Below are 16951 nucleotides of genomic sequence, written 5' to 3' on the forward strand. Positions count from 1 at the left end.
ACTTGTGAGAATACAACAGAAAAAGATAAAGCTATCATTTGAACAGGGCAAGAAAGTACTTGAAAATCCATTGCCATTAAAAGACAGTTACATAAAAGAAACCTTACTTCCTCAAGAACAATTGCAGACATTAAAGCAATCAAACGGTTGCGATTGAACTCACGGCCCATAGAATCCACAGCTGCAGATCTGGAAGAAAATTTTATTCAGAAACACTGATAATACATGTTAGACAAATGTGCAAGTATCAGAAACATCACCTGTCAACATCTGTATCAAAGATTATTCCCAAGTATGCGTTGTTATCAAGGACTGCCCGAGTAATAGCTTTCATCGCTGCTTTATCTTCTGGGTTAGGTATATGATTTGGAAAGAGACCTGATACCAGAACAATGTTTTCAATATGGAGTATCAAAAACAACCTCAAAAAGTTTTGCAAAGTTCAAGACTAAGAAATTACCATCTGGCTCCAAGAACTGACTGCCAGAAATGATAGCCCCTAGAGGTTCAAGCACCTTCCCCTGTCAAACCATTGAGAAGAGCAACACCAAAGTTTAGGAATAGTAACTGATTCTAATAACTTTTCTGTTTAAGAATATTGAGTTTTTGCACCTCTAAGCATAAGAGGAATAAATGATTGACAGAAAATTCACAGGCAGTAGTTAAATCCATACATCTAATTTATCTGTTATATAAGAGGATACAGAAGATATAACATATTTTAGATTAAGGGCAACCCAGTGCACGAGGCTCCCGCCAATGCGGGGTCTGGGGAGGGACAGATGTACTCAGCCTTATCCTGCACATATAGAGAGGCTGTTCCCAAGATTTCAACCCTGGTCACCCAGGTCACAAGATTCCAAGATTTCAACCCAACCATTGTGCCAAGGCCCACCCTTTATTTTTATGATCAATAACAATAACTTTTCATTAAGAATTAAGCTTTAAATACAAAGGAGGGGAAATAAACTATCTTAACTCCCCAGGGATGCCAAAGCCACCGCAAAAAGAAAGTAAAAAACAGTAACAAATAAACCCAGAATACAGACTCCCTATTCAACCCCTTGTCTAGCTAACACATCGGCAAAGGAATTAGCACTTCTCTTTACCCAAGTACATTTTACACCAATATCCTTTGTCAGCCACTTTAACTTTCTCTTTTCATTGCTGTAATTCTAGAGCCCATTCTTGTCTTCCTTTAATCAGCCCACTACTATCTCAGAATCTCCTATGACCAGCTTAATGATATTCAGGTCTTTAGCTCTTTTTACCCCTTCCAAAGATGCCGGTAACCTAGCCCTAAGAGAGTCACCTACTCCAATTGGGCCTGAAAACAAAGCTATTTACATTCCCTTGCTCATTCCTTAGTACTTCTCCAATGCCAGAGGGCCCGGGATTTCCACTACCAACGAAATTCAGCTTGATAAAGCCACTAGGGGGAGGACTCCAAATTGGACATGAGGTCTTCTTAGATGGGACTGAACTCGCAATCTCTTTCCAGTTTCTTAGCAAATCATCCACTGAAAAATCTGTGAACAGATCCAAAGATTTCAGCCAGTGTACCACCCTTAATGTAGATCACTTCTAGCACATTTTCTACGATTCTCTCCTTGGCCCACCCTCATAAAACATAATTTTAGATTGTATGATCTAAATAATTTGGTGAAAGGTGAATACAATAGGTTCAACAAGCTAAGTGTAAGATTCAGATCATGCAACAGCAAGGGAGAAGAACCCAATAACCAACTCCTGTAGCTTTATAAAATTACCATTCACCAAGTAGAGATTTGAGCATTCAATTTTTCAAGCCAATAAATGCAGACTATTTGGCTCTGAGTACTCCATCTCCTGACCTAGCATTTTCAGTTACCTTACAATCTGGCAAAGGAGAAAGATACCCAGTCACCTTTATTGCCTGTAGTGTCCTCTCTAATTTAAACTGCCAATGTGATTGATGGGTTCAAAATCAATTTGGTGTTTCAGTAGAAATGTTTCGTTCTGACAATATGAAAGAATATTTTCAAGGACCCTTTCTATCTTTTCCTTAATTCTTGCAGTATTATTCATCAGCCTTCCTGTTCCCATACCCCATAACAAAATAGTGTTGCTGAATGGAAGAATAGAAACTTGCTTGATACAACACAGGCCCTCTTTATTCAGCTGTCCATTCCTAAAATTTATTGGAGTAGTGCTGTACTTAAATCTTGTTTTCTTATTAATTGTACGCCTTCTCCTATCCTTAATGGTGAATCTCCTTTTTTACTCCCCTCTTTCCTTCCATGTCTTCGTTTCCTCTTCCTCCACATATTTTTTGGTGTGTTTGCTTTGTCCATAGACTTGGCCCTAAGGTGGATAAGCTTGATTCTCATGCTTTCAAGTGTACCTTTCTAGTTTCTAAGATCTCAAACTAAAAAAGGTTATAAATGTTATTGCCCCACTCTCCACTGGCCCTCTATTGTTCCAAATGTTTCATTCTTTAAAAATGTTCCTTTCTTCTCTGCCGTTGAGTCTCCTTCTTCTCCTCCACTTCTTCCTATTCCTACTACAGAGGTTTCCCTACCAATTCCTGCTGTTGAGACACTCACATAGCCACTAATTCATAAAGTGTACATGAAGAAACCATGTGGAGTAGTGTTTCGTACAATTCCAGCCTCTGTTTTTTTTTTCAGCAAAAAGATTGTTTCATTAATTAAAATATGTGGAGTTAATTACAGACTGATGGCCCAATAGTCATCCCCAAGGATTACAACCCAAGTTACAAGGCCCAATATAGTTGCTGCCTTGCAGCCCCTTGTTTGGCTAAAGTATCTGCTAATCCATTTGCACTCCTCCTGATCCACCTAAAATCAGCATTTATATCCTTTGCTAATCTCTCCACCTCTCTGAAGATATGCTTGAGGGTACATTGAACATGTCTATTACATTTTTCCCAAGAGATTACAACTTTTGAATCCCCCTCCACTTCCACCTGACGAAAACCCAATTGCTTTGCCAATTGGAGGCCCTGTAATAATGCTGATAACTCAGCCTTTGTTGAATTTGTAATACCAATTGGCTCTAAATATAGAGCCAATATCTTGCATTCTTCATTTCTGATTGCTCTCCCAATTCCTGCCACTCCTAGGTTGTCCATAGAGCTTCCATCAAAATTCAGTTTCACTTTGTTTACCTCTGGTGGTTTCCACTCGACTCTTATAGTTTCCTTGCCCCTAGAGGACTGTGCTATCTCTTTCTATGCCCTTTGGATGTCAGTTACAAAGAAAACTTGAAAACTGTCCAAGGTTTTTATGCACAAAGCAACCCTCAGTTTTATGTTGTCAATGACCTCTTCCAAAGTTCTAGATTTTCCAGCAAAAGTTCTATTATTTCTTTCCTCCCATACTCCCCAAGCAATAGCCGCTTTGGTAACTTTCCACATAATTCTCCCTCTCTTCTTTGGTTGCCTCAAGAAGTTAAGATTGAAAATGTCTGTCACCTCTTGGGGAGGGTCCCATCTGCAACCAGAGAGAACAGAAAAATTCCTAAGTACGATGTACAAATGAGCAAGAGATCAGTAAGTGGGATTCCTACAAAGAAAATACACGAGGACAGAGGCAAGTGGAAAGCCTCCTTTTCTGCAGCAAGTCGCAAGTATTTACTTTACCAAGGAAAAGGGTCCAGCAAAAAGCTTGGATTTTTGGTGGGGTAGGTTTGCTCCAAATTTCTTTCACCGAGAGAGCCACCTCTTGGGGCCTAGCAAAAGCAAGATGACTGAAAAAAGAGGAGCAAGAGAAAAACCAATCTGAGGAGATTACCCAGAATCTAGAATCCTCCAAATTGGGGTCTAAGTAAACTGATTGCAAGGTTCCAACTTCCAAGGAGATCAGTCGACAAGATACACTCTCTATCCCTAAGGCCTCTTCTGAAACCAAGGTTCCAGACTTCCAGTTGATACCTGAATGGGAAGCCACACCCAAATTAGAAATGGTTTCATTCTTGAAGTTGGAGAAGGTATAAAGGTCAGGGAATTGATCTTTAAGTGGTGATTCCCCAACCCAAAGGTCTTCCCAAAAACGGATTCTATTCCACTTTGCCACGTCAAAACGGATGGAACTAAAGAATGCAGGGTAGGCTTCGTGAATAGCTTTCCAAGGAGAGACTGAAGTGGAGTGATGAGCCAATTTAGCATCCCAGCCATTGCAATCTAGACCATGAATGCTTGCAATTACTTTGTGCCACAACCTATCTCTTTCAAAGGGAAATCTCCATAACCATTTACCCAACAATGCGGTGTTCCTTAGGGCAATGTTTCCTAATCCTAGCCCCCCTTGCTCTTTTGGCTTACTAACTTGTTCCCACTTGACTAAGTGATCCTTTTTTTCCTCCCCCGGTTCCCAAAGGAATTCCCTCATGAACTTCTCTAAATGTTTTGCTATCCTTGCCAGGATACAAAAGGTGGAAAGAAAGTAGATGGGTAGATTGTAATGGACCAACTTCTAATCTCACACCCCAATACCTCTGCAAAGCTCAAGAGCTCCTCTTCCTCCACATTAATTCCAGCAACTTTAGGTTACTCACCATTTCCATATCAAAATTCTCACAAAACAAAATTGTATCATCAGCAAATTGAAGGATGTGAAACAATTACTTGATCTCTTCCAACCCTCCAATCCCTGATCAGCCCTGGGAATCTACAGCTGTAACATCTTATTGAGGATCTCTATTACTAAGGTGAAAAGGAAGGGAGAAATGGGGTCCCTTGTCTTAAACCTCCCTTAGCCGGAAAGAAGTCTTTCGCCACTCCACTAATAAGAATGAAATAGTGAACTGACTCAATGCATCCTTTTATCCACTTCCTCCACCTTTCTCCAAACCCAAACCTCTCTAGGTTTTCTAGCAGGATTTCCCAATTCACTAAGTCATAGGCCTTTCTAAATCCAACTTACAAACCATGCCTTTTCTTCTTTTTGTCCTTTTCTCAGCAACACATTCATTTGCCACAAGGAGTTGATCCACAATCTGTCTCCCTTCAACAAAGGCCCCTTGGAAAAGAGAAATTATTGAATGTAGGACTTTCTTGATTCTCTCTGAAAGAACCTTTGCAGTGATTTTGTAGAGACCCCTATCAAGCTGATTGGCCTGAAACCTTTGGGGATTTTGCCTCCTTAGGTATCAGGGAGATAAAGGTAGCATTTGCTCTAAAGGGGATCTTTCCTTTTCAGAAAAAATCTTCAAACACTTCCACAAGGTCAAATTTTAGGAAATCCCAACACTCCTGGTAGAAAGCCATAGTAAAACCATCCAGTCCCAGGGCTTTTGATCTATCCATGGAGAAAATTGCTCCCTTAATTTCTTCCAAAGAGAAATGTCTTTCCAATTCCTAGGACTCATCCTCAGAAATTATAGTCCACTCCAGATCCGGTAGCTTATCCTAGAGGCTTCGGTGACTGAGAGGAAACTCTTAAAATGGTTGACAAATGTCCTCACAATCTCATGAGACTCCCTTAGTTCCTGGCCTTCCACTTCCACACAAGATTGGTGTTTAGTCTCTGTTGCACAACCATCAGTTTCATTGTCAATGGATTGATCTACCTTAGATTTACCTATTGACTTCGGAAAGGTAAACATTCTTATACTAACCACCCTATTTCACATTGTCTCTTTTGCTCATTTATCTCCTTCCTATCACAAGTTTGTGTCTCTTGTCTCTTCTATTTCTATTACTAGGTCTATTTAGGAAGCCCTTCTCCCCAGATTGAAAGAAGGCAATAAAAGAGGAATTTTATGTTGTTGAGTCTAATCATACTTAAGATTTCACTCCTTTCCCTCCTAGGAAAAAGGCAATTGGTTGTCAATGGTTTTATACAGTTAAGCATCGGCTAAAATGGTAGTGTTGAAAGGTATAAGGAGCAATTGGTAGCAAAAGGTAACACCCAGACATATGGCACTAACTACATTGATACATTCTCCCCTATGGATAAAATGGGATCTGTTTGTGTTATCATTTGTTTGGCTACTCACTTTGCCCAATCGTTGCTTCATCTAGTTGCGAAGAAAGACTTCCTTCACGATGATAATGATATTCAGGAGCACCCTCCTGAATATGTTGCTTAGGCCGAGGTAGGTAAGGTATGCAAGTTAAAGAAGACAATTTATGGGATGAAACAGTCACTGCGAGCTTGGTTTGATCAGTTTAGTAGTGTGGTACAGCAGTTTGGACTAAGGCAATGTAGTGTTGATCACTTTATTTATAGTAGAGACACACCTTCTAGTAAGATTGTTCTACCTGTTTACGTTGATGATATCATTATCATAGGAAGTGATACACATGGAATTGAGGAGTTGAAACAGTTCTACAACAACAGTTTCAGACCAAGGCTATGGGTTAACTTTTGCTGTTGGGGCCCAACAGCATAGGCTGTTGAGACAGTTTCTGGGCTGGGCACATTCTGGGCAGTTCACCCATTCACGCCTATGCTTTGGTTTTTAGTCAAAATAAATTAAGATGTAATTACTAATTTACCCATTCACATGGTAACGTGGCATTTTCAAAAATTCTCTCAACAGCATAGGCTGTTGGCCCCCAACAGCTAAAGTTTTTCCGGACCTGGGACACTTGAAGTATTTTTTTAGGCAATGAGGTAGCAAGGTTGAAGTGGGGAATCTCCCTTTCACAGAGAAAATATGTACTAGACCTGCTAGAAGAAACAAGATTACTAGGAGCAAAACCAATGAACACTCCTATTGATCCGAAAAGATATCTGATAGTGAAGGGGAGTTCCTGGATAATCCTGGCGAAATATAGAAAATCAATGTAGAAACTCATTTATCTTCCCCCTTCTTATACAAAAACCCTTTACCTAGGGCACCTTTATAATATACAATCAAAACACCATACAGAAAAATAACCACTTGCCGAATGCCACCTTTAGTTCAAACCAAAGGTATAATAATATGAACAAAAAAGGCTATACTATCATTTTTCTTAATTCCATAATGCATCATAGCATCCCCCTAGAATGTCAAGAAGTTCACTGCTCAAACTGTAAAAAGAAATTTATCATTAAAAAAAGGAAAAGCAATTCTAATCGGGACCTATGTTACCCAGATAGAGCAAAGATACAATTGGAATACAGTATTAGATAAAATTTTACACTAAAATTTGAAGTATCCAACACCTTTGTACAGGTATCAGGTATCATAGGTTGGAACTACAACAAACAAATCTGGAAAAGTTGATCTTCATAGCCAAGATCTGAAGAATAACATAAGATCCAGTCAAGAAGCTCAGAAACCCAATAAAATAAACATGGTTTCATTACATCTGGTTAAAAAGAAATTTCCAGATCAACTTTAATAAGAAATAAGGCTGAAGCTACATGTAATAAACCCATAACCAAAATTTCCAATTTCACATTCTTAAGAGTTACGATATGGAATAAACTTACTGCAAAAAAACCTCCAGCTCCATTCCCTGCGTCAACAACTATATGGAACCCCTCCAATGGCTTTTCTGTGTCAAAAGTAAATCATAGTAGGTCAGACAAGTATTGACACCCAATAGAACAATATCAGGAAATGAAAAGAAAACTGTGGTTTTAGGTTATGGCTGAGAATATATCCCCCATTCAAGTCACAGTTCCTACCAAGGTTCAAAATATCGATACGCCTGATACACTGGTAGAGGCGTATCAGGCAGTATCAGTAGCTTTTTTTTAGTTTTTTTTTTTCAAATCCAGTTCAGAGGGGCCGGTTTAAGGTCTGTCCACCCCCTGAACTGGTCAAAACCCCGATACACCCTCTGTAGGGGCATATCGGGAAGCTCCCAATACAATACATATCAGCTGATACGGGCCAATAAGTATCGATACTTTGAACCTTGGTTCCCAACTTCCTACTCCACTAGGGGTTAGAGTTTTTATTTTCTTTTCTTTTCTTTTCTTTTTTTTTTTTGAGTTTATTGAAGACGAGAATGAAAAAGAGTCATGAAGAGATGTACAGTGAAGCAGTTAAGGCAGAATTACAAAGGCAGACAATTGCCACTAAAAAACCTTTCTCTAAAAACCCCTGATTTTGCTAGGCTATCAGCAACAGTATTTTGCTCCCTAGGAATCCAGACCAGCTTCACATTCATTGAGTCTAAGATATCCCTAGCTTCAGCTAGCAAGTGTGCTAGTCTCCAAGGCCCTCCTTCATTCTCCCTTAACCAACTATAGTATTTGCATAATCCCCTTTAATGGTTCAAGAGGATAAACCTAGCCATTTGGCAAAGCGAATTCCTGTAAGGGCAGCCAAGACCTCTGCCTTTGTAGCATCTCCCTCTCAGCAGGACCACTATAAGCCCAGCAGGTATTCTGATGAGTTACCGCTCACCTTGGAAGCCCCTTCGAGGGTGGCTTAACCTCCTGAAACAGAAGATGGGAGGGAAAGGGGAAAGGTAGGAAGAAAATGACTCAGAGAGAGATGAAAGGGATATTCATTCACACCACTTATTACATGATCAGGGCCTTATATAGTTGGCCTACATGTATGCAACCATGGAGAGAATATCTTCTGGTGGCAGTGTAACTAACTCTGGGAGGCTCTGCTGCGTGTCACGCTAGCCTCTGTCTTCTAGTGAAATGCTGATCGGTGGTGGCCTGCTCCACTCCTATAGTTGGGTTCGGAGGGAGTGTTTGGGTTACAACAATTCCTCCCCCCTTAGCATTGACCTTGCCCTCAAGGTCTAGGTCTGGAAACCTCTCATTCAGCGTAAGATAAGGTTCCCAAGTGGCATCATCTGAAGGAAGCGCAGCCCATTCTACCTTGGCTTCTGGCACAACCTGACCACCTCCTCAAACCCAACGGAAATCCACAATTCTGATAGGCTCTGTGTCAATGTCCCCTTCTTCAGTGAATTGAGGTAAGTTGGGTGAGAAAGGTGTATGATTTCCCACCGCCTTCTTAAGAAGTGAGATGTGAAACACTGAATGAAGCTTTGAGGTTGCAGGGAGGTCCAACCAATAAGCAACAAGGCCCACTCTCTCCAGAACCTTATAAGGCCCATAATACCTGGGTGCTAGCTTGTGCCAAGCCCGTCTTACTACTGAGATCTGGCAGTAACGTTGGAGCTTAAGGTAAACGAAGTCACCCACCTGAAATTCTAACGGGCTTGAAGGGTGTCATTCCAACAGTTGATTGATAAGTCGAATTGTACCAGTATTCTGCCCACGGAAGCTAGTGAGCCCACTGTCGAGGCTTTTCCCCTATGAAACATCTAAGGTAGGCTTCCAAGCAATGATTAAGAACTTCAGTCTGCCCATCAGTCTGCGGGTGATAATTCGTGGAGGGGTGTAGTTGGGTTCCTTGCAACCGACAATATTCCTTCCAGAATGAACTCAAAAAAGCAGGGTCCCGATCTGAGAAAATGGATCTTGGGGTTCCATGCAGCTTGGCGACGTCCCAGATGAAGATGTCAGCCACCATTGTTGCGGCGTAAGGGTGAGGTAATGCAGAGAAATGGTTGTACTTGGTGAGACGGTAAACCACTACCATGATAACATCCTTTCCTGCAAAACGAGGAAGACCAGTGATGAAGTCCATGGAAAGGTCTTCCCACACTTGATCTGGAATCTTGAGAGGTTGTAGAAGGCTAGCGGGAGACTGTGACGAGTATTTCTGCTGTTGGCAGGTTTGGCATTCAGATACATATTGTAATACATCCTTACGCATTCCTACCCAATGATAGTGGATGTTACGCACTCCTACCCAATGATAGTGGCTGCTGAGCCTCTTTAGGGTCCGTAGCACCCCTGAGTGCCCTCCCAAGGCGGAGTCATGAAACAACCTTAGTAGTTCAGCTTTGTGGGCCGAATTCTGGGCAACAACAAACCGACCCCTAAAAAAAAGATCAGGCCCCACAACTTGGTAACCAGCAACTTGTGAAGGGACTCGCCTCCACTTATCTCTAATGACCTGCAACTGCGGATCAGACCTGGCTTCTTGCCATATAGCTTCAAACAAAGGGAAGTTGGGCTGAGAGCAGGTCAGATGGGCTAACTCTTCTACTCTTGACAAGGCATCAACTACTCTGTTTGCAGGCCCCGGCTTATATTCTATGAGGTAGTCAAAGCCCATCAGTTTACTAAGCCATTTTTGCTGCTCCGGGGTGTGCACCCTTTGCTCTGCTATGTACTTCAAACTTCGTTGGTCTGTCCTAATAACAAATTGGCGTCCCAATAGGTATGCATGCCACTTTTGCACTGCCATTACCACAACCATCATTTCTTTGACACAAGTGGAATGACTTTGGTGAGCTGTTGAGAGAGCCTTGCTGAAATAAGCAATGGGCTGCCCTTTCTGCATCAAGACGGCCCCTACTCCTACACCCGACGCATCACATTCTATTTCAAAGGGCTGAGAGAAGTCTGGAAGAGTGAGGACTGGAGGGCTGGAAACTGTTGTCTTCAAGTCTTCAAAAGCCCGTTGGGCTTTATCAGTCCAACTAAAGGAATCCTTCTTTAATAGAAGCATTAGAGGGGTGGCCATAAGCCCATACCCCTTAATGAAGCGCCTATAATATCCAGTAAGCCCAAGAAAGCCCCGCAGAGCCTTTACAGTAGTGGGCTTGAGCCACTTCCGAATGGTGTCTATACCTTTTCTGGGTCTGCCATGACCCAACCTACTGCAACCACATGGCCTAAGTACTGAATTTGTCCTTCTCCAAAGGAACACTTTGTCATTTTGGCATGTAGTTGGTGACCCTTTAGAGTTGTAAGGATGAGTTTCGGATGTTCCATATGTGTGTCCCAATCCCTGTTGTATGCCAAAATATCATCGAAAAAGACCAGAATAAATCGCCTTAGAAATGGCCTAAAGATGTCATTCATGAGGGCCTGAAAGGTGGAGAGGGCGTTTGTGAGTCCAAAAGGCAGCGTTCAAGCCATTGTGCTAACACGCAGCCATAACCAAAAACTCATAATGGCCACCGTGGGTCCTAAAGGCCGTCTTGTGGATGTCAGCCTGGTGGACCCGAATCTGATGATACCCGGACCGCATGTCTAATTTGGAGAACACTCGTGCCTCTCCCAACTCATCCAGTAGTTCGTCAATGAGGGGTATAGGAAACTTGTCCTTCATGGTAATCTGATTCAAGGCCCGGTAGTCTACGCAAAAGCGTCAACTACCATCCTTCTTCTTTACTAAGAGTACAGGAGATGAAAAAGGGTTGGTGTTGGTCTGTATATGCCCTTTTTCCAATAGTTCTCTCACTGCCTTCTCAATTTCCAGCTTCTGAAAGTAAGGGTATCTATATGGCCTCACATTGGCCAGATTAGAACCGGGTGAGAAAGGTATCTGATGATTACGAGCCCGGGGTGGAGGTAATTGGTTCGGCTCCTTGAATACATCGCCAAACTGATTGAGTATCGACCGTAAGGCCTTGTATTGGGCTTTTGTGGGGTGAACACAGCCCTGGTTGTCCAGAATTGGGACTGTGGGTTGGCCAGCATCCTTGGAGGTCCATATCATGGAGGCTAAAGTGTCACTTTGTGGACTAGGGAGCCGCACCCCTTGTAAATGACAAGACTGGCCATCCTGGTGAAAATCCATTGTCATTTTGGTCCAATCACATAGAGCAGGGTCCAGGCCACGCAACCAATGAACCCCCAAAATAATATCAGCCCCCGAGAAATCCAATGGGTGGAGATCCATCACAAAATTATGGCCCTGTATGAGGATTTTTTTCCTTCTTACATACACCATTACATGACATTTGACTCGCATTAGCCACATGGATTGAAAAGAGAGGAGTGGGTTGTATGGTCATACCTAGCTACTTAGCCAAACGGCAAGTGATGAAATTCAGGGTAGAGCCACTGTCAATCAAAATCATCACAGTTTGGCCCACCAATCTTCCTTCTACTCGCATGGACTGAAGAGAGTTGAGGCCCATGAGGGCGTGTAAGGAGATCTCGGCCCCGTCAGGTTCTGGTCTATCTGGAATCAATTCACAGTCATTTAAGTGCTCTGGATCTGTCTCTTCCGGCTCTTCCTCTGCCTGTAGGAGAAACACCCATTGGACCCGACATCCCACTAAGGCTTTCTCCGGCTAGCCGTGTACCCTGGTTGCCATCCACTCGAACTCGAGCTGGTACTCTGCTACCGTTCCAGTCTGCTTCAATCGGGTGATCAACTCATCGTAGTCCACGAATGTTGTCGGCCCAAAGCGGATGCACAAAGCTTCGGTGAACTCCACCCAAGTTATATGGGGATGATTCCGACGATACCACTGGAGCCATAGAATCGCGTCCCCTTCTAGATGAATGGAGGGACGGAGACACGCTAGTGTGCAAAAGTTTTGTGGTATTTGAAATATCTTTCTGCTCGGAAGATCCAAGGAATGGGATCTCCACCAGAATAGTTGGGAAAGTTGATCTTAGTGACTTTTCCGGTGGGGTAATCCCCTGTTCTTTGGCTACTGGAAGTAGAGGCTTCCGCTCCTACTAGGTGACTGGTCTTGCCAGACTATTGCTGAGAGACGAAGCTGGAGATGACCACTTTGAGTTCCTTGAGTTCATTCAACACCTGGTGAAATCCAACCTCAAGCTAGTTGACCCTTTCATCCATGGTAGTGGAATGTGTCTGTGGCATCGTGAAGCCTGGGATTTGGATAGCCTGGCTCTGATACCAATCTGATGAGTTACCGCTCACCTCGAAAGCCCCTTTGAGGGTGGCTTAACCTCCTGAAACAGAAGATGGGAGGGAAAGGGGAAAGGTAGGAAGAAAATGACTCAGAGAGAGATGAAAGGGATATTCATTCACGCCACTTATTACATGATCAGGGCCTTATATAGTTGGCCTACATGTATGCAATCATGGAGAGAATATCTTCTGGTGGCAGTGTAACTAACTCTGGGAGGCTCTGCCGCGTGTCACGCTAGCCTTTCAGTTTTCTAGTGAAATGCTGCTCGGTGGTGGCCTGCTCCACTCCTATAGTTAGGTTCAGAGGGAGTGTTTGGGTCCCGACATTTTCTCCCTTTCTCCTTGGACTACACCTCCAGTTCCTGCTTGACCTGTAGAGCCTTGGGCACTACCATCAAAGTTTAGAGTCACCACTCCTTCCTCTTTAGAAAAATGTCTCACAATCAATTCGGTTCTTGGAGAGGAGTGCAGGACTGCTGAAACCACCCAAAGGTTATAGAGAAAAGTGATGTAGGAAGTTAGGTCTTCAGCATTCCTAGCTTTATTTTCGAAAATTCTATTGTTCCTTTCTTCCCAAATGCCCCACAGGACTGCATGAGTCACCATACTCCAATATAAATTATAATATTCCCCTTTTCCTAGTCCTCGAACTCCAGGAGGTCCTCCATGGGGTTAGAGTTGTGACTTGAAGGGAACATTCCAGGTGGTGACCAAATGGATGAAAGGGATTTTGCATGTCCCATAGCTGTCTCCATTTCAACAGAGAAGACTATGCCCTGGCTTCAAGGTTAAGGCCCCGTTTGGTTCACAGGAATAGGAGTCTGGAATTGGAATCGGAGTCCCATTCCCATTCCTGCTGGAATGGCATTCCCCCATTTGAGGGAATGGCCATTCCCCGCCCCTCCCTTGGGAACGAAATCCAATCCTATTCCTGCTGATTCCAATTTCCACTCCCATTCCTGTCTGAACCAAACATACTATGGGATTCCGATTCTGATTCCAGTGGATTCAGATTCCAACTCTGATTCCGATTCCAACTGCGAACCAAATGGACCCTAAGTGGTTTTTTCCATTGATTAAATAGATCTGCAAGTGCTAATGCTGACAATTTGGACAAATATGGTGTCCCAGAACAAGACTTGCAGTGGGGCATGTTAGCTTCAGCATAGTATAAGTTCACTCTTTCTTGTATGGGTCTATGTTACCCGGATACAGTAGGGACATGACAGGGTATGAAATCAAATACAAAATTTACACTAAAAATTAAAGTATCTGACATAATACAGCACCCTACAGATATCCAGGTATCAAAGGTATAGATTTCCCTATGTGATTCTCTTGGATTTTCTTGGTGATTGGGCTTGTCACCTCACAAGCCCAAAACCTCCTCCATTCTCTTTTAAGAATCTTATTGATAAGATTCATCTATTTGCCCAGGGAAGGGGTCACTGTAGCATGTAGCAACCTCAACAATAATAACAAAACAAAGTAGGCAACAGTGGTAATAATAATAAATGTGAGTAAGATGTAAGACCTGGATCAAGTGAGTCAGCATTCCACATGATAAGAGAAAGAGGAATAAAACTTTCCTAGATCTATATTTTATTAACATTTTTCAAAAAAAAAAATATTACCTATATTCCCAGCAGCTCTGCGCACTGCTTTTACAAGATCAGATGTATAAACAGACATGTAGTCCACCCTCTTTATTGATGCAGAAGTTGCTCTTTCTGAGGTTTTCAAATTTTCAGATGAAAAAGTGGCATATATATTTGCAGCACGCTCCAAGATATCTCTAATGTCAGCCTTCCCCAGCCCCCCAGCATTAGTGAAAAATTTAAAACCGTTTCTGTTGTAAGGAAGATGGCTGGCTGCATGCAGAATTACATCAAAAAGCTTTTAGCATAATTTTGAAATGCAAAAGTATGAAAGAAATATTCCAACAATGATAAAGTAATAAAACACAAAACACTAAAATAGTCTAATCTACCATCAAAAAAGCATAATCTAGTAATGATTCCATAACCCGAAAAACTCATTATCCCCTTACAGGATCTAAGGTTGATAAGCTCAAACAAAAGACACTGTATTCACCTGTTATCATTATGGACCCATCAACTGGGCACAGAAACTTCTCATCTTCTGTAAGTGTGCTGTTAAACATTGCTGGTGTAGATGCTAACCTACAAACATTTAGCAATATCCATCAGTATAGGCCTAACGATAAAGCAAGGATATATGCTAAATAAACAGATACCAAAAAAGATGCCTCAATTGTGAATTGCTTGAATACAAATGCTCATATAAACAATCAACCCAAATGATCAATGATGGATAAAAACGATTACTAGTATATTACTTACCCATATTGAACAACATCCAAACCTGCACTAGCAATTCCTCGAGAAACTGCATCCTGAAAGTAAAAACCATCTAACCCTCAGAATTCTTACAATAAATAATAACAAAAACAATAAGAATAAGAATAACCATGAAGTTCTGATAATGAAAACAACAAGAATTAAGAAGAATATAAGTTACTTGTATATGGAGAGCTAGGTCTGAAGCTGAAGTTTAGAAACAAATATTTGTTGGTAAAGGGCCCTAGGAGATTTCTTTTGGATTTTGACAAACTTTGGTGTACTATTACTTGAAGCATTAACAGTCTTAATACCAATGATATAGATGCAAGGCTGGCAAGAAGAAAAATATTTCCTCTCCTTGCAAATACTTTTGGAGGAAGACCATTATACAGACTAAATTCCCTAGACTGTATGCTTTGTCACCTTTTCAAAATTGCCCTCTTTCCTCCTTTTACAGATCTATTTTAAGACGCACTTGGAACATACTCAAGAAATGATTAAGGGATATGGAATCTGATGATTGCTCAGGTAATAATACTAAATTCTGGGAACATTTTTGGATGGAGCAGTCTCCATTAAAAGAACAATTTCCTTCTCTTTTTGCTATCTCTTCCTGCAAAGGAGATTTTTTGGCTAAATTTTCCATCCCTTTATCCTCTAGCATTGGTTTTTACTAGGATTTAGGTTTCAAAAGAGGTCTTAGGGATTCTAAGTTAACCAATGTTCTCAGTCTCCAACAAATTCTTGGACAGTTGGACCTTGGTCAATTTTGGATCCTGTCACTCTTAGGATCTTTCACTTGTGACTCATTTTTTAAGGCTTTACACAGTCCCCTCTTCCCTTGCAACTTTTTCCTCAAAAGAAGTTTGGTGTAGACCCACCCCACCTAAGATTGGAGCTTTTCCTCAAAAGAAGTTTGGTGTACACAGTCCCCTCTTCTCGTGCGATTCACAATTTGAATCGTAAAATTTGAATCAAATTGAGGCCAAAACGATACAAATCATATATATGAATCATTTTTTGAATTAATCGTACGACTTATAGTTAAATTGCTAATTTAAATCATGAATCGCGATTCATACACGATTCAAACGATTAGAGCTGAAAGGTTAATTTAAGAGTAAATGACGATTTAATCCTCCTCCTTTTTAAAGTTTCACCTTTACATCAAGGGGCAGAATTGTCATTTTAGTTATAAAATATAAAATAACCTCTTTGGTCGATCAAACATGACTTACCATTAAGTAAAAGACTAGGCGGGAGACTGGGAGAAAAGAAACCCTCCTCCATTGTTTCGGTGAAGCTCCAAACCTCCTTCCCTGCTGGTCCGCTTGATAGGTAAGAGATTTAGTTTTTTTATTTTTTAGATTTCTACTGTTTTTCTATTTGTTGGACATGGTTTGTGTAGAGAAGATGGGCCGAATGGCCCATAGGTTGTTTATTCTTTCTTGTTATTTATGTTTCTTTTCTGTAATGGGCCTTATTCTGGGCCCATCTTGTCTATATTAAGTTCTTTGTAAATTCTTGCCCACCTAAGGGCCTCCTTGTAATTATTCAAATATATCTTAATAAAAGAATGTTAGGGTGCTGAGAGAGAGGTAGGTTCGAAACTCTCATTCTCAGACCCTCATTGCTGAACTCTCAAGCTCTCCTCTCTTCAGTTTTCTTCATGGTATCAGAGCATATCTGAACCTGAATATCATAGGGCTGGAAGCTTAGTCACATACTGCCTGATTCTTGGAGGTCAGTGGACGAGCCCAAGACTAGAATCTCTTGGGGAAGGGGTTCGATGGCCAGGAAGAACCAAAGAAAAAAAAAAGGGGGAAGGAGAAGGGGAACAGCTCGGTTCTGTTTTTGAAGCTCGACTGTGTTTGGACTGTTGAAGCTCGAACTGTAAGTTGTGCTCAGTTTTCTGCTCTAAAGTTCGA

At 41.6% G+C, this 16951-nt stretch overlaps 1 protein-coding gene across 3 annotated transcripts in view; it reads right to left on the reverse strand.

The window, feature by feature from the left end:
* The window catches only part of LOC148868425 (phosphoglucosamine mutase family protein), a 39914-nt gene that overhangs the window by 5194 nt on the left and 17769 nt on the right, over window positions 1–16951 (reverse strand). For all 3 annotated transcript variants that reach the window (XM_088968985.1, XM_088968987.1, XM_088968986.1), the window contains 7 exons: window positions 15024–15076; window positions 14755–14843; window positions 14295–14531; window positions 7428–7492; window positions 461–521; window positions 261–378; window positions 108–189 (listed from right to left, as the gene is read on the reverse strand). In XM_088968985.1, coding sequence (XP_088825111.1) covers window positions 108–189; window positions 261–378; window positions 461–521; window positions 7428–7492; window positions 14295–14531; window positions 14755–14843; window positions 15024–15076 — 705 coding nt within the window. The remainder of the gene's footprint in view (window positions 1–107; window positions 190–260; window positions 379–460; window positions 522–7427; window positions 7493–14294; window positions 14532–14754; window positions 14844–15023; window positions 15077–16951) is intronic.

This window comes from Nelumbo lutea, chromosome 2 (assembly GCF_056320005.1).
Source record: "Nelumbo lutea isolate HS-2025 chromosome 2, American lotus-T2T, whole genome shotgun sequence".
NCBI classification, from domain to species: Eukaryota; Viridiplantae; Streptophyta; class Magnoliopsida; order Proteales; family Nelumbonaceae; genus Nelumbo; species Nelumbo lutea.